Source organism: Anser brachyrhynchus, assembly GCF_964034855.1.
Source record: "Anser brachyrhynchus genome assembly, chromosome: 1".
Classification (NCBI taxonomy): domain Eukaryota; kingdom Metazoa; phylum Chordata; class Aves; order Anseriformes; family Anatidae; genus Anser; species Anser brachyrhynchus.
The window spans coordinates 169,172,586-169,191,848 of record NC_137694.1 but is presented as its reverse complement, the minus strand read 5'-3'; the positions used below and the strand labels follow the sequence as shown (position 1 = coordinate 169,191,848).

The 19,263-nt window shown below is 36.4% G+C and overlaps 1 protein-coding gene across 4 annotated transcripts; it reads left to right on the top strand.

Moving 5' to 3' along the window:
• The first annotated feature begins 65 nt into the window (after positions 1 to 65).
• On the top strand, positions 66 to 18,681 carry BORA (BORA aurora kinase A activator). 4 transcript variants are annotated; one of them, XM_080561264.1, is made up of 13 exons: positions 66 to 194; positions 902 to 1,072; positions 2,254 to 2,360; positions 5,524 to 5,569; positions 7,198 to 7,279; positions 8,443 to 8,508; positions 9,265 to 9,321; positions 10,661 to 10,878; positions 12,123 to 12,276; positions 13,278 to 13,876; positions 14,278 to 14,409; positions 15,863 to 16,037; positions 17,249 to 18,681. In XM_080561264.1, exons 2-13 carry the CDS (start codon positions 917 to 919, stop codon positions 17,332 to 17,334), a joined length of 1,878 nt encoding a protein of 625 aa, XP_080417390.1. In that variant the 5' UTR covers positions 66 to 194; positions 902 to 916; the 3' UTR covers positions 17,335 to 18,681. The 4 variants fall into 4 exon arrangements, with proteins under 4 accessions (XP_080417390.1, XP_080417389.1, XP_080417392.1 ...); XM_080561263.1 differs by having other exon boundaries at positions 105 to 234; XM_080561265.1 differs by lacking the exon at positions 66 to 194 and adding an exon at positions 289 to 478.
• Positions 18,682 to 19,263: the final 582 nt, after the last annotated feature.

The window sequence follows — 19,263 nt, the reverse complement described above, 5'->3', positions numbered from 1 at the left end:
CTCTGATTGGGCAGAGCCGCGAAGGGGGCGGGGGTAGTTAAAGAGCCGCCCGGCGCCGCGGCCCTGGGCTGCTTTGAGCTGGGGCGAGCGGCAGCGGGCGCCCGGCAACCGCCCGCCAACGGCCGCAACGGCCGCGCTGAGGGGCGGTGGGGGGTACCCGGGGGGGCGCTGACGCCCCGGAGTGCCCGCGGGGGGTATGTGAGAGGGGACGCGTTCGCCTTCAGCGCTGCCTCGGTGCTTTTTTTTTATTTACTTATTTTTTAATTGCTTTTTCCTTGCACTTTTTTAGGCTTTCGGGAGCGGTGGTTTGGGTTGGTCTCGCACTGTCCTCACAGGGAATGCTGAGCGGGAGTGGGTCTGAAGTGGTATCGGGGTGTTTGTGCCTGCCGGGGAAGAGGAGGCTCAGGGGAGACCTTATTGCTCTCTACAGCTACCTGAAAGGAAGGTGTGGGGAGCTGGGGTCGGCCTCTTCTCGCAGGTAATTAGTGATGGGACTAGAGGGAATGGCCTCAAGTTGTGCCAGGGGAGGTTTAGGTTGGAAATTAGGAGACATTTCTTCTCAGAAAGAGCAGTCAGGCATTGGAACGGGTTGCCCAGGGAAGTGGTAGAGTCACCGTCCCTGGGGGTGTTCAAGGAAAGGTTGGACTTAGTGCTTAGGGACATGGTTTAGTGGGTGACATTGGTAGTAGGGTGATGGTTGGACCAGATGATCTTGGAGGTCTCTTCCAACCTTTATGATTCTATAAAAAAAGTCAGTACTACCAAGCCTAATCTACCTGTCTTTAGTATTTCCTTGGCTCCTAACATTAAACCACCCCTCCTTAAAATTTTTGAGACAGCCCTAAAAAAAAAAATCAGAATTCTGATTTCTTCACACCCCCCCACCCCCTCTCTTTTCTAGGCACAGCTCACTGGTATGGGTGATACAAAAGAAGCTAAAATGCAGATCACGCCTGAAACTCCAGGACGAGCCGCGGTCCTGAATCCTTTTGAAAGTCCAAGCGATTATTATACTCTTCAGGAGCAGATTGTCTCCAGTCCTTCAGTCTTTAAGTCAACAAAATCTTCATCTGTAAGACCTAGTCTTTAGATAGACATATAGATGTTAAAAATAGCACTAATGTTCAGTAATGCTTGAGCACTGTATTACTTTATTTATAAAAGTGTATTTTAGTGTACTTTAGTGTAGTACTAAGCCAAGAAATTTGGTGTCGTTTCAGTGGTTCTTCTGGTGACTTCAGCACGCTTCTTAAAGTACTAGCATTGTTGCTCAGTCTTTCTACCTTATTGATAATAATGATTATTTTAAACTTTAAATATTTGGTGTGCCAATAGATTAGCGTATACCTGGTAAATACAAGAAAATTGAAAGAATAAAGAACAGTTTTTAAAAATAAGTATGGCAGTGGTGCTCTTGTCCCACATTAAACGGAACAAAACCGATTCCTACTTAAGTGCTAAGCAGTCGGTATACAAGCAAAGCTTATTTTTACTTTTATTATGAGCTGTTTGCATGTATATCATGCATTGCACATGTATATGGAACACATTTTCCAGTTGTAAATTACATTCTGATTTTCAGTAGGAATTATCTCAATGAGGTTTGCAGAGGGCTATGCTGGTGAAGCTAAAAAGATAGATTTGGTAGATCATTTGCTGAGTGTTTTGTACTTAAGTGTTAAATTAAATAAAGGAGGGAGGTTGCTTTATTCTTGAACTGGATTTTGTTGTGAACTATGCACAGCATTCCCCCAAAGTGTGACTTTGTGGTCTGCATATGGCGTTACAACTCCTAAGGCTCCTTGGAAAAGTGAAATAAAAGGAAGGTTGCTATATTATTTGGATATCTTGGATTAGATAAACCCATTAGGTAATGTGTTTTCAGGGAACCACATTTTTCATTGTGGCAATCCAGAAGCAGTTTTATCCCATGTTCTAGATCTTTAGTAGATTTGTCCTCAGAAATTGAGGGGAAAAAATGACAACTTGATTTGTAAATGTTACCAATAGGCTTCCACTTCATATTATATCACAAATCGTTTTCATACCACTACCAAAACGAAAAAATCTGATTGAGGTGAGGTTTTGTTGTTTTTTTTTTTGAAGCAGGTCATTTAAGTAGAAACTTTTTTGATTGGCTTTGACAAATTATCTGCAAGTTATGATTGTGTTGTTCCATAGATATTTGTCCTGTGGTTTTATGTTTATCATTTTTTACTAGCAAGCATTAAGTTTCCATTTCTTTTTTTTTAGACACCAGGAAAATTTAGATGGTCTATTGATCAGCTTGCTCTAATAAATCCTGTGGAAATTGACTCGGAAGATGTTCGACGCCAAGCAATGTATTTGAGTCATGCTAGGTAACTCACCATCTGTTTTTAGGCAGTTAACTTAGCTTGAATAGCAGAACACTGTTCGTTTGCTTTATTGATATTTCTCACAGCATTAAAGAACTTTTATTCAAATCTTTAAGCATAAATTTTTGTGTCCCTGAAGCGGACATAATATTTAGATGAGGCTCCTCTGTGTTACTCTTCTGTGAAATTGAGAACTGCAGTGCCTCTCTGATTGCAGTTTGGAAGACAGCTAGGTACAGCAGTCAACAAAAGCAAGAAAGATAACTTGCCAATAACTACTATCTAGCTACTGTTCCTGCTTCTTGTCACAACACAATTTATCTTCTCAGAGTGTTCAGTATTGACACTTAGGAAGCATAGACTTCTTTGGTCTTTGGGACACGTGCAGAAGGATAAAGCTGGGAAAGCCCGTACTGGCAACCCAGTACTGTTTTTGAAAGGTACAGATTATAACTAATGTGAAGGAGGGAAGACTAAAAATCCTTGTCTTTAAGGAGAAAACTGCTAGTTACTTGAAGTTATATGGGATCTTGGTCACAACATTTTCCTTTCTCTGGATGTTTTCATCGGGGAGGGGGAGTATGAGCAAGTAAAACAGGCTTGGTAGTCAAAGCTCAGGTTGAAGGATGGTATTTAACACTACTAGTGCAGTGATGGGTCACAGGTAGTCAAGGGAAGTCCAAAAGGGTTGATCCCTGTAAATAGTCCCATGCGTTTCTCAGATGTGAACTTGCACAAAGAATTGCACCTTATGGCATGAAGCACCATAGTGATAGAATAGTAAAAGTCGTCTTTCCAGTTTATTCCTGTAGGACTTTCAAGTCCTGTAAGTGAAATGGAGGAACAGATAGAGGGCTGTTTAGGGCGAGAGTCCTCTGGATGTTGTGAATTAGACTTTTTCTTATAGTCTGACTGTACTTCCATTGCTCTTTTTGGACAGGAAAGAGGCGTAAGAAGGAATAGGATTTTCTGTTTATAGTAGAGATGTAGAAAGAATATAACTGTCCTTGGCTATATCTGTGGGTCATGTATATGGGTGAATGCATGTGGGGGAGAGAGAGAGAGAGGTATATATATAAAACTTTGTGTGACAACTCATTTTAATTTATCTTGCATAAATACTGCTTTACAGAAACTTAAGAAGTGTCATAAATGCAGCTCTTGACATTAAAAGTTTCTAATTAAAAAAAAGACTTTCTGAAGCCCGTATGTAATCATTAAAACCACAGAATGTTATGGGTTGGAAAGGACCTTAAATCTCACCTGGTTCCAACCCCTGCCATGGGCAGGGACACCTCCCACGAGACCAGGTTGCTCAAAGCCACATCCAGCCTGGCCTTGAACACTTCCAGGGACGGGGCATCCAAAACAATGTTACACAAACTATATGCTCTTTTAATAAAGCTTGTTAACAAGTCATTTTCTCAAGCAGTTGCAAAGAACCAGAAGTGTAAGGAATTTGGTTTGTATTTCAAACTGTTAATTCTCCAGTACGTAACAAAAACATTGGGTAGCACCAATGTGAAAACCTATGAGCTCTCTGCGTAGTCTGAGTTTGTATCATAAGTAGACTTAGGTTTGTGCAGTATTACTATTTTCATAAACTGGACATCGTCTGTGTGCTGTATGTTTATTCCATTATCTATAAATCAATTAGGAGAACCTTTTCCTGGCAAACTGTTCAGGAAAAATAGAAGGCATGTCAGTAACTTTCATAGCTGTGTTTTTTTAATGTGGCACAGTCTTGTACAGGAACTTTCCTTTGTTTTTACTTTCTATTGGTAGAATCTATACTATCTTGCATGCTGTGTGTCATAGCTGGAAGTACTCTATTGCTTGAAGTTGTGTGCAAGACTGCCTTTTATTCCTGTTAAATACACATGCCATTTTCACTTTTTCATGGAGTTAGGCACTAAAGAAAATCCATCCTATCTCCACACTAGCCAGCGCTTTTAGTGGGAGCTGCTTTTCCCCCATTTTCACGTTTTTTTCCTTTGGAATCTGGCTTGTAGAGATGCTTATTACTCATGATCCACTATGTATAACTAAACAATGATTGTGTTTTTACTCTTTCGGTACTGTACCAGGATTTTGTGCAAGTGTCTTCACAGAACAGTCATTTATAGTGTCTTCAGCTACATCTGCTTAGATGATGCTAAAGATAGCATATCAAAGTATTACAGAGCTCTTTAAAGTCTGATTCCCACCAAAGAAAGAGAGCAATGAGGGAAACTTTATGTATAGGTACACCTATATGTGTTTTTTAGCAAATAATGTCTGTTACCTGACTGCTTTTTAATATTATGTACCCAGGGATACCAACTATGCATGAAAGTATTGTGATTAATCTAAGATGATGAACGGTCATTGTAATCTTTTTTGAACCTTAAAAAATAGAAAGTAGTAATTGAGACTTGAATGTGATTGTTTGAGGAAATATAAATGGAGGATCTCACTTATCATTTGAGGGCAGTTGAAGTAATTGCAATTTTTAAAGACTATTTTTTAATTAGACTTCTTGATTTATTTTTAGTTGTTGTTTTTTGCTGAAGGTGTGTTAAGGGAATGTATTAATTGGTTCAAATTGGAACATAATGTTTTATTCCTGAGCTGAAGAAACTATGTAAGACTAGCTATTTGAAAGGGAGAACCCTGTGCTGCGAAAGTAGGCTGTGTCAGAAATTTGAGTGTGCAAATGTTGTATAAATACCTTCTGTTGCCCTCTTTTTTGTTAGTCTTTTATTCTACTTGATTTTATAGTAAGCTTCTTTAAACCATTACCATGAGATTAGGCTTACCAAGTTCAACATAACTAAATGGTTTATGTTGGAAAATCAACTATAATTGAGCTTTTGTTCAGATAAAAAAAAAAAAGCTTACTGATACAAAGAGTAAATAGAAGGTCAGCAAATCTGTACCTGTACATTTTACAAGTTTTTGAAATGAATTAAATTGAGATATGCTTGTCCATTTCTAAACTTGTAGTATGTATGAGTTTATTGATTGTAACAGTAAAAACATCTTAAGACTTAAAGTTTAGTATGATTTCATTTATCATATTTCTCTTAAAAATATGTTTTTAAAAAAAAAGACTACATGGTTGGGCTTAATATTTTTTTTTCCAGTTGTGATGGTTTTGGTAACTTAATTGTTTTTTGTTTCTTAGAATTGATAAGGAGACAGAAGACAGAAGGCAAAAAGCCATTGAGGAGGTAATCAAACTTTCTATGCTTTAAAATAATTTGTTTTAACTATATGCCTTCCCTCTCCCAAAAAAACCCACACATCTTTATTATAGAATTTCAAAATCCAGAAGTGTATGAGATTTTATTGAGTGGTAAGAAAATAATTTTTGCATCCTCATCCCTTGCAGATATAGTTAGAATCCACATGCCTTTTGCTTCCCATCTTCTTTCACACACTTGTGAGACAAAATAGATTTTTATCTTTCATGTGGTTTGGCTAAGAGGAATGTAGCTGTAAGGTAGTGCTTATAGTTTTACCTTGAGGCTAAAGTAGTTTGTTGCTTTTTTTTTTTTCCTTCAGTAACTGTTAGGTAGTTTACTGTTTCTTTTATTGCTTTTTTATAAAAAGTATAGCAGAAGCTTTGTGACTTTTATTTTCTTTCTTCCAAAGTCTACTTAGTTGGAAGTCTGACCTTTTTACAGTGTAGCTTATAATTCTTTATTTTTTTTTACTATCTGGTTGTCTAGTAGAGAAGGGAAAGTTAAGTGTTTCAAATTTTCACTACAAAAATCTTCAATGTTTTTTTCAATTTCAACTAAGAAATACATACAGAGACTGCTCTGATAGACATATCTTCCATACTGTTATTGACCTTCTCATGGTTGTATAATGCTGTTACCAGTTTGTCCCTATAAGCAGAAAATGTTTTATGATTCTATAAAGGTGCTATGTAGTTGGCCTGTGGCAAAGATGCTCTGTTGCTTTAAATCTGCATATCCTTTTATTTCTTCCTTGTGAGGCCTAAGACCAGCATGAAATGATATCTCAGATGGGTAAAAATCACACCTGTAGTAGTTGCATGTTTCAAGTTGAGTTTTCTTGCTTCAGTTCCAGTCTTGCTTTTATTGTGAGAACAGAATTTGCCACGTTTCTTGAGGCTATGTAATAGTGTTCATGTCCTTAACATCAGAGTATTTTTAGAGTATAACTGACAGCAGGTATAGTTTCTGATTCAAAAAAAAAAGACTAAGTGCCAGTACTCATACATGCTAGCCAGTTAGCTGCATAGCCAGCTATGCAGCTGGCTAGCCAGCAGCTAGCCATGCTAGCTAGCCAGTTTAGACAAATGAACTAATATTACCAAAAAGCCTTGGTCATACACTTTTCTTATTGTTACTGCAGAGTTTCTTTGCTACTTTTGCAAAATATTTTAATTGTCAAAGTACAATGACTTAACAAACTGAAAATTTGAAACTAAGTATGTTAAACTACTCTGCAAGTATGGTAGTATGCACTAAGTATTGTAGAGATGACTCAATTTTTTAAATGAGTAGTTAATATTAAATTAAGTGTCTACAGTTTTCATTGTGCAGACTTGAAAGATCTGAGCTGGTATGTGACATTCAGAACACGGGTTCTTTTCAAATCCAACTGTTCTTCATTAATATCTTGGGGCCTGAAATAAAATATATAGGTATAATAAAACTATCTTTTACGTTTGGGGAAGGAAGAGTTAAAATTCTTAAAATACAGGTCTGTTAATAGTAAAAGGTATGCCTTAATTTTGTTCTTGGTCAGAGTACTAATCTAAATATAAGTTGGGAGTTCACAATTCTTCAAAAGGCTAAGACGTTTTTATTCTATATTACTCTAGTTTTTCACAAAAAGACTCATAGTTCCTTCTCCTTGGACTGAACATGAAGGCAAGCAAGTTTCTCAGTTTAATTCAACTAAATGTAAGTAGCTTTTGTATGTCTGCCTAGAATTGTCTAGCATTTGAAAAAAATTATCCTTTGCTTTTTTCAACCCCGAATTTCAAGAACCACTGATAAAAGATGGCACAACTGATGGATTTCTAATAGTTCTCTACAAGTGCTTTCTTTTTTAAAAAAAAAAAATTGCTAACCCAGAATCTTACGTATTTTTTTCTATTTTTTTTTCTTTTGGATCCTGTTCTTAAATCTTTTTCCTGTCATAACATTTCTTCAACCAGCTTAATTCATGCACATAACTTTGCTAAGCCAGTACTGATAATAGCCAAGTGTTCTGTTTCATTCGTCATCTTTCTCATATTCTGATTGCTTTCTTGTCAGTATAAATGTATGAGAACAGAGTTCTGTATTTTTCTAGCCTTATTTGGTATGTAAATGTCCTGTCCTCGGTGTCCTGCTATCTCACTATCACTGTATGTTGTGGGTTTTCTAAACTTATTTAATGTATGCCATTATTAGGTTTTATTATTAACATTGTTATAAGATTTTATACATAGTCAACAGAACACACAGTAAATGGCTTAAAAGCTGGACAAATATTGGCAGTGAAGTACTGTGTGATCGGAAATTCTTAAATAAGTGTTTGGGGACTTTGTTAGAGGATAAACTATTAAAATATTTCCTCAAGGAGATGCAAGGCATGGATAGTGGGTATTGAATTGTCAATTTTAAAATAATCAATTCTTGAGCAAAGAACATAGGCCACAATCCTAGATCTTGGAAAGTAAGTAGTGAAACAAAGTGGTGTAATGCTGTAAAAAAAGGATAGAGTGGTAGATTCGTCTTCTAGTCTGGACTGCATGATTTTCTGCAAATGTGTTTTACTTGAACACAGCCTATTTGCCTAGCCATAATCCAGCTTTGTTTCTAATCTCTAATGCAGAGGAGGCTGCAGTGGGCAAAGATTTGGGCAAAGTTGATGCTATTTCACACAGCTTTTTTGAATCGAAATGTTGTAATTCTTAATCGGCTATAATTGTAACTTTAGTATTCATTTCTAATCTCTCCAAAACTCTCCAAAAAACAGCTATATACAATTTCTGTATCAAATATTCTAATTTACCGCTGTTAAGTTTCAAAACTATATGCAACACATACTTAAAGTTAAATTCTTATCTATTTCTCAGCCATAGATCTAAATAGCATTTCTCCAATTGGAAGACAGCTACCTTTGCAGCCTGGGAAAAGCAATGGTGAGTAAAAAGCAATGTCTGTGAAATTACAGGTTTTCTTTGAAGCACTGTAACCCATTTTTTAAAGGCTACTTAACTTTAAAGGGGAATGCTTTTTTTGGTTAATATTCCTGAAGAAATAACTGTTCTTGAAGTGTGTGCTACTGCTTATCTTAATATCTGTTTCTTATAGTAATTTCATTCTATTATATTGGTTCATAGTCTTCAAAAAGTTTAAAAAAAAAAAAATATTTTGTGGAGTGTACTTTTTCCAAGTCCATATGTACTCTATTCTCTGAATTTACAGATAGTAAATAAAAGCTTCAGGTTTATGGGTAAATTACAGTTTCAAGAAACCTTTAATGTATTGGATCATTTTGGGTTACAAAATCTTGGTTATTCTATCTGCCAAATAAATAGTTTAAAAGATGTCTTAAGATGTCTGTTTCATTTTAGATATTTTTTTCTTCCAAGACATTTTGATCTTTCTCCCATTTCCTTTTCAATCCTTCTTTTCATCAGAGGCCTATTTCCTCAGTTAGGAATGCCTCTCCAGAGGCCTCAGTACTACAGCCCTCTATTTTATCTCTAGGCCTGATGAGTATGCTATGTATAGTGTTGCCAAATCAGAATCCTAGTCTTAATTAACACTTCTCCTTATTGCAACTGTCACCTTTAAATAGCTCAATTGCAATGCAATTTAAAAGTTAATTTTTGGTTCTGCAGTTATACTAAAAGGTCACTGTAAGCTAATTTTGTTGATTTTATTCATTACAGCTGCTTGTCAGACAGTACTGTCTTTACCAGTGGATTTTAATTTAGAGAAAATACTAGGTATGCTTTGTAATATCTAAATTTAATTATGGATGTCTAAATAGAAAACTTGTTTTTGTCTTGTTTTTGCTGTTTTTGTCTTATGAAATAATGAAAACCTAATGTATGAATGAGAGTTCTTAGTAAGTGGTCTTAAAAAATAGCCAGTTATTGTATATTGCATGGGACAAACAACTTAAAATTGATATGATTAGAGTGTAGACATAAGGATAAGAGACGGAGGATGATTGGAACTATATTAAAACACCAAATGCAAAAATGTTAATAAGCAGAAGACTTTTTTCCTCTTTCAAATACAGCAGTTAACTTTGACAGCGATTTGTAATTAGATCAGCTCTACAATAAGGCCTACAGCCCAATCTTTCCTTGAGTAAAACTATTCTGTAATTCTGTGCCTTTAATTTAAGTGAGGCTGTGGTGGTGACTAGCAGTTAAATGGTGGCAAAAATGCCATGGTTGCTGAGAAGGAAGGGAGAATAGTTAAAAAAAAAAAAAAAAAAAAAAAAACACAAAAAACAACCTAATTACTGTCTGCTGTATCAAGCAATGACTGCTTGGCTCTTCAGGCAAAAGGACTGGAAAGGCCAGTTCTCACAGTTTATGGATGTGAATTATCAGCTTAGAGGTTTTTGGCTGCTTCCTCCTATCCCAATATTGAAGTTCACAACCCTGATTGTGCCAGTTAAATTATTTGTGAGATTGCGGTATAAACTTATTTAACTTGGTTATCAAAACTAAAACAGAACCATATGTAGTGCTTTAGTATTTGATCTTAACAAATGCTTCCATCAATGAGCAGTGCATGGATTCATGTGAACTTTCATCTCTTACAAGAAATAACCAATTAGAGCAAGATATTTGAATGAGTTTTTGTTAATATTGGTATGTGCTTCCACTGTAAACTACTAAACTGCTTTAACTTCAAGTTGAATCTCGTTTACCTTTGGATACATCACCATGACCATCAGAGCATATGAGACTTGAAAAAGGGTCTTGTCTTGCTTATAGAGTATAATAACCCCTTTTACCAATTTAAAATGTTAAGAGTAATACAATTTTGGAAAAAGGCTAGTAAGTAGATGCTAGCATCTCTCTCTGTTAAATAAATTGCAGACAAAAGTGTTAGAGGTTGATAGGCAGAAGCGGAACCTTAGTAGATGGAGTGTAATGATTGTTGTAATGATAACAAATGATCCCTTGGGATAGGTCCCTAAATTAGTTCAATTCCTTGCTGTAATGGTAAATTGGTTTAAATGCTTTAATTTTGTTATATATGCCTCTATAGTGGAAGGTTTTTCTTGCATTCTTATTGGAAACAACTTCCTCCCCACGTTTCTAGGTGAATATTTTAGAACTGATGAATTTGCAGATCAGTCTCAGGAAAATCTGAGCTCTTCATCACTCAGAAGAAAGCTGTTTTTAGAAGAAAATGGAAGTGTATCTGAGTGTTTGTCCCCTCCTCTGCATAATCCATGCAGTAGTCAGCCACTTGGAGTGCTTTGTTCAATAGATATATCTCCAGTCCGGTGCAGAAGCCCCCTGGAAACATCTAGCTCAGTAAGTAGCGTGTTGGGGGATGGATGGCATGTGACTTAGCTGGCACAAATTCTTTACAGCAGGCTTTACCAATTCTGTTTTCTAACAGACTTAAGATGAACAGCTGTGTTTTTTAGAAAGCTACAACTGCTTTATGGGAGAGCAGGTATTAGACCAAGGGTGTTTTTTTAAATTCCATTTTCAGAGCAAATTTATATGAACAGAAATCTTGAAAGAACATATAACTAATTTTTAATCATACATTCTCTATAGAAGGTATTGTGTTTTAATTTCCTTTTGCTATGAAAAAGAAGTAGGAATTGATATATCAAGGACTTTCCTGTAAATATGTTGGAAACTGGTTATTTGTAAAATGTGTGCATATGAAAAAATGTTTAAATCGATGAAGTGCTATCTAAAATATTAGCTGATATAAGCCGATGATACAATTATATCCCTTATAGTTCATAAGCTCATTCGTGGTGGGAGAAATAACTTGTCATATAAACAGATCTTTGAATGCAATGCTAGATAAGCTTTTTTCTTCTCCATTGACCAGCAAATTTCAGATGAATAGACAAATACTAGAAAATGGAACGTAATGTCTGTTTCTTAAATTTAAATGAGGGTGAATCTTATGCCCAGATAACCAGCTACGCTGTTTTAGGTGGTATGGCGGTATGGCTCCATCGGTTTGGAGGCTGATGTGCATGGAAAAAAAAAAAAAAACAATAATTCCAGCAAGAGTGTAGCTTAAAAAAAGTCCACACCATAATAAAGCATTCCTATAACACAGTTATACTGCTAAAAATATTTTGTTGTGTTTTTTGCACCAAACTCTTAAGCAAGATCTATTGTATGTTTTTTTGAGGAAAATTACTTTGTCTGCTTGTGAGTTAAGTAATTCAGATATTGATTCCATTAAAATATAAATAGTAAGCAGCTTTCATCTGTCATGGTGTTAGAAACAGAGGTGAAATACTTGACTATACAGCTTTGTTTAGGCTTCTCATAGTTCTTAAATGTAATGGGTGGTACATTCTCAGTTGGTATTAAGTGACAGAGTCCATTGCTCTCTTCTGTGCAGAGGCATAAAGTCGCAAGTGAAAAGTTGCAACAAAGCTAAACTAATGAAAGATTGTCTTCATACAAGACTAGATTTCCTCAGTACTGCCATATTAAGCTTGTAAATAAGAAGATTTCTTATGTGTGCATATTAATCGAAGTTTCCATTATGAAAATGTGTTATTTTTTTGTTATTGAAGGGTCAGTTTTCATCCAGTCCTATTCAGGGAGGAACAAGGGCGTACAGTCTGGGAAGCATAACCAGCCCCACATTTCCAGAGGGGTCTCCTGCACATGCTGGTTCTCCTGCTTTTTCACCAATTGCTTTTCATATAAGACATACACCGCTGTCAGGTATGGTTTCACTGTATGTGTATTACTCTTTCTTGATTTACAAATTTTGATTATAAAAGCAGCTGTGTTCTTACTGGAACTTGTTTTCAGAGACAAGGCAGTGGGCTTGGCATGCCAGCAGTCTCCTTGTTTGGCACAGTCATTGGCTGTGAAGTATCTGAACATTGTGGAACAGGGAAGTGTATGTGCTTGCAAAAATCAATTAAGGAAAATGGTGTAGAAAAAGGAATGGAGACCTAATGAACAAAATGTGAAGGATTAATCTCGTGTGTGGAGGGGGTTTAAAGTCATATGCCTGAACAAAGACAGGTCACAGTTTTGATTTGGTCAGACCTGAAGCGTTTTAATTGGATAAAGAATATTTATCTTGAGCTTTCAAATCATGTTATGGTCAAGATGACTTAAAATGAACTTGACTAGAGAAGAAATGACAACCATTTGTGTCCTTGCTATTAGTCTAGATGATGTCAGTATTTTCATGTTTCATCCATTGCCTGGAAAGACTTAAGCCATGTTTATGCATGATTTTGCTCTGAGCCATACAGTGTTTCAGTACAGTTACATTAACGGATTGCGTTGGTGTTTCCCATGTTTGATTTTATTTATTGACAATTTGATTGCTACTCAAAATTTTTTACATGCCTATGGAATGTACACATTTATATCTATTCTGAAAACAGGCACAGAACCAGCCTGCACACGCTTTCCTGGGAACACTGGAACATTGCTGTTTGAAAATGCAAGGCCTCCTCAGCCTTAGACATAGTTTGCCTTGCAAAATATGTAGTTGGAAAAAATTTGGTGGTAAAATTTGGATTAAAAGGTTGCCTTGACCATGTCAGGTTCTTTTAGTAGGCACTGGGGCAAGGAGGCAGTTCTCTGTGAAATCCTGTGTAGTTGGCTATAATTATTCCGAGTACTGCAAAGCTTTGAGGATGATAACTTTTAAGTCCATCTGATATCTAATGGAATATTTTTTTGTGTTTTTTTCCTGTGAACAGACCAAAGAAAACTTACATTTTGTTCTCCAGATATCCCTTCTGCATCCAATAGAATGACACCCCCGAGTACAAGAAGTCCTTACATAGATGGTTGTTCTCCAATTAAAAATTGTTCTCCTATGAGTCTTGGAGGATGTAGAGGAACTGCCCAGTATCAGACTTCTGTCATTAGAATACCATTTGCAGTTGAAAATCATGATGAGGATGAGGACAAAGAAAATGCTGCTCCCGCAGAAGTTCGGTTCCCAGAAATGGATAATGGGATAAACTTGTGTCAGCAAGATGGCGATGCTTTCGCACATGGTACTCGTCTCGTTGTAACAGCTGTGTCTATTGCACCAGATCACTCGGAAGCTTGTAATCAAAGGCTGTCGTCATTTCAGGATACAGAAGGCTCAAAGGAGAATAATACTGTAGATATGGCTGATGCAGCTGAAGTGTCAGAGGAGAACACTTGGATGAAAGAAACAATTGGCAACAGCAATGCACCCATGACCAGCTTTATGACAGGGATCACTTTCAGTATTGAGAACTCCCGCATGTGCATGTCACCTCTCGCGGAAAGCAGTGCAAATCCTTGTGACAACAGCAGCATTCAGGTAAAAAATAAAAACCTTTTTGCTTTTCTATAAAATTGAACTAAATGAAGTGATGTTTAGCATATATGCCATGCTGGATGCATTTGCCTATTTTTCCCTCACTGGATGCAGCATGCAGGTTGTACTGGGGCTTTTACCATGCACCCACCCCAACTTCCGTTCTCCAGTGGAGCTTGCATAGCACTTAGTGATTTTTTTTAATGTTACTACATACAGTAATACATTTAACTTGATCCAAATGAATTCTGGCTAACCATTTTACAACTTGCTTTTGTTAGTAACTGATAGTTTGTTGCATTTGATTAACACAACTTAATCCAAGTCATATCAAGTATAAAAATCTGAGGGATTTATTGGTGGTAAGTTGCAGTACAATTTAAAGTTCTTCCTCTTGATTTCAGGTGGACAGTGGTTATAATACACAGACATGTGGAAGCAGCATTATGGATACTGTGGGGGCTGAAAACAGTTGCAGAGAAAATGATGTGAATACTAACATATTTCAGAATAAATCTCAGCTTCCTAAAACAAAGGTAGGAGTTAAATTACCATAAAAAATGAGTTTTCCATCTAATTCATCCGTTTGTTATTCAGTTTCGAGGGGTCTGAGAGAAAAGACTGTCAGGCAATTAAGTGCAAAACAGCATATTAATATAGCATCATTTCAAGTATGTTGAAAACAAGGATGAAATATAGGACAAACGTTGTAAGCTGTCAATTAAATTAATGTATTCTATGATAAAGGAAAAGGTAGTTTAACAAGAAACTGAGGTATATGCACAAAGGATAGGTTGTGAGGCTGATCATGTCTTCTGAGGCATTATAGTCTGTCCTTTATTTTTTTGTTCTTTTTTTCTTTTATTGCTTAGTTTTTAAAAACTTGTGTGCCTGTGGAGAAGCACATTTTTGGGGGAAAATTGTCCACCACTTCATTTTATAAATTTGCTTCCAGTTTTCTTGACTGTATCTGTTGGGCTGACTTGGTGGGGGACTCATGGAGGGATGAGTCTTCTGATTATGAGCCCTGTAATGACCTACCTTAAAAAAGCCTACAGAAGACATCCAGCAAGGCTCCCAGGCTCTTAATCTTGTGATTGATGGGATGGAATTCTTCCAGTGCAAGGGAAGCAGGGCTATAGTTTCTTTGCAGGAGAAAGCAAAGATATCTCCTCAGACTTAGTAATTATGATTTTATAAACTGAGTCATTTATTGTTGTCGTCTTAGCATGGTTTATAGTCTTTGAAGACAGTAGTGACCAGTAACTACAAAAAGACCTGAGCGCATTTAGCCGTGATTTCACTTCCGGATTTGACATGCTAATAGCTGCTTCTCTTCCATGGTAGAGAGCGGGTTGATGCTGTCTCACAGACCAACGACAAAAAATTTGGGCTCAGTTCAGATTAGGATAACTGCCCTTACAGGAAGAATTGATTAATCTTTTTCTCTCTAACTAATAATACCCATCAACTCTGAGGTCCTGTCAGAGTTATCTTAGTGGATATGGATTATATGTGTGACGGTATCCTTCAGAATCAGTTGGCTTCTATCAAATGTGTTCTAGAGAGTCAGCAATGTCACGCAGCTGGCTTTTCCCAGTGCCAGTCTTGCATTGACTTGGTCCTGATTAAGCCCAACTTTATATTTTGGATTAAAATTTTTGTCGCTGGCATTATGTACTTAATTCAGCTCTTACAACAGAGAACCCCCAGAGAATGGAAAGCAAAAAGCATGGCTATTGCTGGCTGAAAGAATTGAGCCTGGCTCATTCAGAGCATGTGTGCTCTAAGAGATTCTTGTTGACAGCCTGTCTCAGCGACTGTCAAGAGAAAACATTTTCATTGCTCTTTCATTTCAGAAGAGGAAAGATGGGAGGCTAAGGTACTAACTGTAACTTGGCATTTTCAGATAGTAAGTTTGGCTCTTGTTTCTTTGGGGGGATTTTTTGTGAAAATGGTCTTAAAATAAACTTTTCCTTATAAACCTAGGAGTGTTTTTTAAGTCATAAGGACAGTCAGTTGCTGAGAGCAAAATCTCCAGAGAAGCAATCCTGTTTCCATAAAGCGAAAACACATAACACGGTATTTGGTCAAAATGCAAGTTGCAACATTTCTACCTGGAAACATAAAAATGAAAAACAAATTCAGGGATTTCTCAAAAGTGGTATGTAATTTCCTGATGGGGAACTTCAACTGTGGTGTCTAATAAATGTTGATATGTATGATTTCAATGTATAGGGAAATGGGAAAGGGGGGTAGGGTCAGCCTAAATCAAGTGATGAAACTCAGCTGACTTTCATTAGGAATATCTGTATGTTTCATAGTAGATCACAGACTGTTAAAAATGAATGCGTTGATTTTAATACCAGGCTAGTCCTTCACAAGTTTTGCTTTGTTTTGCATGAAAACACCATTCTAGTTGTAGAAATAACTTTTCCACAGTTAAATTTTTTAATTCTCTTATTACTAAGATGAGCTTTATGTCAAAAGAAGCCTTTCATCAACTCTTTGAGCAGTTTTTGTCTTGGTTTCACAGAAATCAAGGGAAAGGATAGGTGATAAATTTCTTTATAGGAAAATAGAATTTCTCCCTTCTAAACAAGCAGCTCTTACTCTGAAAAGTGTGCATCCATCAGTTTACCATTACCATGTACTTAACTAAGATGTCCTGTTGGTTACCTCAAAGTTAAATGATAGTGCTGTTACTTTAGTAAATGCATTACTGCTGATCTTGGAGATGATCACCAGACTTCACTAATGTCTAGTAAGAACACCTGTCCAAATCCATGCTCCAGTATCCTTTCCAAGGAAGTAGGTGCAATGATATTCACTGGTCTTAGTATGTCAGTAAGGGAACAGTGCAGCCTTTGTTATTAGGGAAGTAAATAATAACATTTCTACTTCCCCCTTACGTTTCAGTCCTAATCCTATTATGTCTGCTACAAGAATTACCAACAAATTTAGATAAGTATCTAGGAATACAATTCTTGCATGCCAGTTTTTGCAAAAAGCATTCATTTAAGGAAACTCAAAATACTTTTGCGAAAATCCTCAATGAACAGAAGTAGCAGAATGAGGAGGGTCTGGAAGCCCAGAACTCCCTTTACCTAATCAAATGAGATTTGGTTAAATTTGATTGGATTTGTTTAAAAGGTTCATTTGGAGTTAATGTGCTTGTGTGTGTGTGTTTAGAAATGAAAGTATTGCATTTTTGTATCTCTACTAAGTAAGAGGGAAGGGAAGAGATAAGGGGAAAAATTGGAATTTGGGGCTCTGTGTTTGTAGAGCTCTGAAGCTTTATATTTTTTGTGGATTACTCAAAACATCCATTTTAGTAGTTGCTCCAGTTGAAGTAGTCTTTCTCTCTTTTTATAGCAACGATATCCAGTCCCAGGATGCTGGATGGAAATTCTGCTTCCTATTCTGTTCAACAGTCCACAGAAAGGCCGACATCACAGTGACAGATGCATAGCCATCGGCATACTAAGCTTGAAACAGTTGGTCCAGCCTGAATTTGAGGGAAACTGACAACATTTTTAAAAATTTCGGAAGTGGAAGTATGAATAGCATTGCACAGCATTAAAAAGCAATGTGTTAGAACTGGGACTTCTGTGCAGGCATTGTATGAATGGAACTGTTCTTGAAAAAATGTCATTGGTAACTTACCACTGGAGGCTTTCTGAAAAATATCCTTGAAGAAAAAGGGAAACTTATTTGCTATCAATAAAATGTGGTTTTAGTCTTCACATTTCAAAAAATAAAAATTAAATAAAAATCACTTAAGGTTTCTCACCAGCAAACATGATGTATGTTATTCTTCAGTAACAATTTTATCAGTATTTCTGTAATGTTTATCTGATAATTGAACCTAATGTCCTGAGAGATCTATTTGATAAACTTGAAATCGTGCCTTGCTAAAAGGTGGAAATACACTGAATTGATAAATCTTAGAGGATTAGTTTTTTTAAAAAGTGAATTAATTTACATTTCTGGCGAATTAGTATATTTAATTGGGCATTCAAAATGTTCTCAGCCTTAGTTGATAAGATTTGTAGCTCAAAGGCAAAACAGCTTATTGTCAAACTTAAGCGTATTTATTACTTTGTGTCTTTTGTTTCTCATTATTTTCTTTAACAATCAGTTGAATGGGTTACCTTTAGGTTACCTTTAGATTTCTGGAATGTGCAAAGGAACAAATAACAGTGTACAGCAGTGTAGAGAGGGGGAAGATGAGAAGCAGGGTACTCCAAATTATGATCCATTTCTGAACTGCTCTGTATGATAGGTATGATTAAGACTTGGTTTTACTTTTTAAATGAAAAATGTTGGTTCTTTATAGTGATCTGTTCTGTGATCAGAGGCTTTTAAAGTAGTAGGTTTAAAAAAAAAGGAAATGCAATCACTAAAATGTTTGATTGCGCCCTCTGTAAGTATTTCCTCAAAGATAAGGGAAAGGTAACACCAAAAATGGTGGGTATGTGTGTGAAGTAATTAAGGACACCTCCCCAAATTGCATTTTCTATCCTGTTTTAAGTCTTCAGTTAGATTGGAATTATTTATTTTATGAGAACTTGCATATTTTTGTTTGTATAATTGTGTTGTAGAAACCTACTGTACCAAATTATCATGGAAGTCATTTGATCATTCTGTTTCTCTAGTTGTACTTAATGCATTGGTTGGCACATGTTGCACAAAATGGTCATTGTTTACATTAAATTAATTTCAGTAGTTTTTAACAAGAGTCTTATAACATGGATAATTGTAAATGGAGGAGCGAAGCAGAATAAAGACCTCTCTTTTATACCTTAGGTTGTTTAGTGTTTTGCTGCAGTTTGCAGTATTTGTCACTTTAGTGGTGCCTGTGAGTATTGTTTGGGTGGGGAGCACTGGGGAACTGTGCGAAGAGGTGAAGAGAGGCAGTTGACAGGCTGCTATGCTTTTATAGCAGCTTGCTATACATAAAAGTCTGGGACCAGTTATAGATCCAGTACTGTGTCTATTTCTTGAAACTAGACTTCATTTGTAAAGTTTCCAAGCAAGCCTTTTAGACCAGTGGTAATGGGATTCAAACATCTCAACCAATGCAATGTTTTATTTCTATTGCAATCAATTAATCATGCTAATTGGATCCTTTTGAAGTCTATAAAATCTGATCAAATCCTTTGTGATGAGTGTTCACAGAGCTGAGTAACTATTGTCAAATGACAGCTATATTTGACCCACTGATTAAGAAAACCAGTGAGGAATGAGTGACACTAGCAGTTCATGGGCTGTGATTCTTCAGATCTTAGAGAAAATTTGTAGAAATCTGTAGTACGGGGGATTGCAGTTTCTGGACTCTGGGAGGTGGGAAGTGGCATTGGCAGAACAAGTCTGTGTGCTGAGGCTAG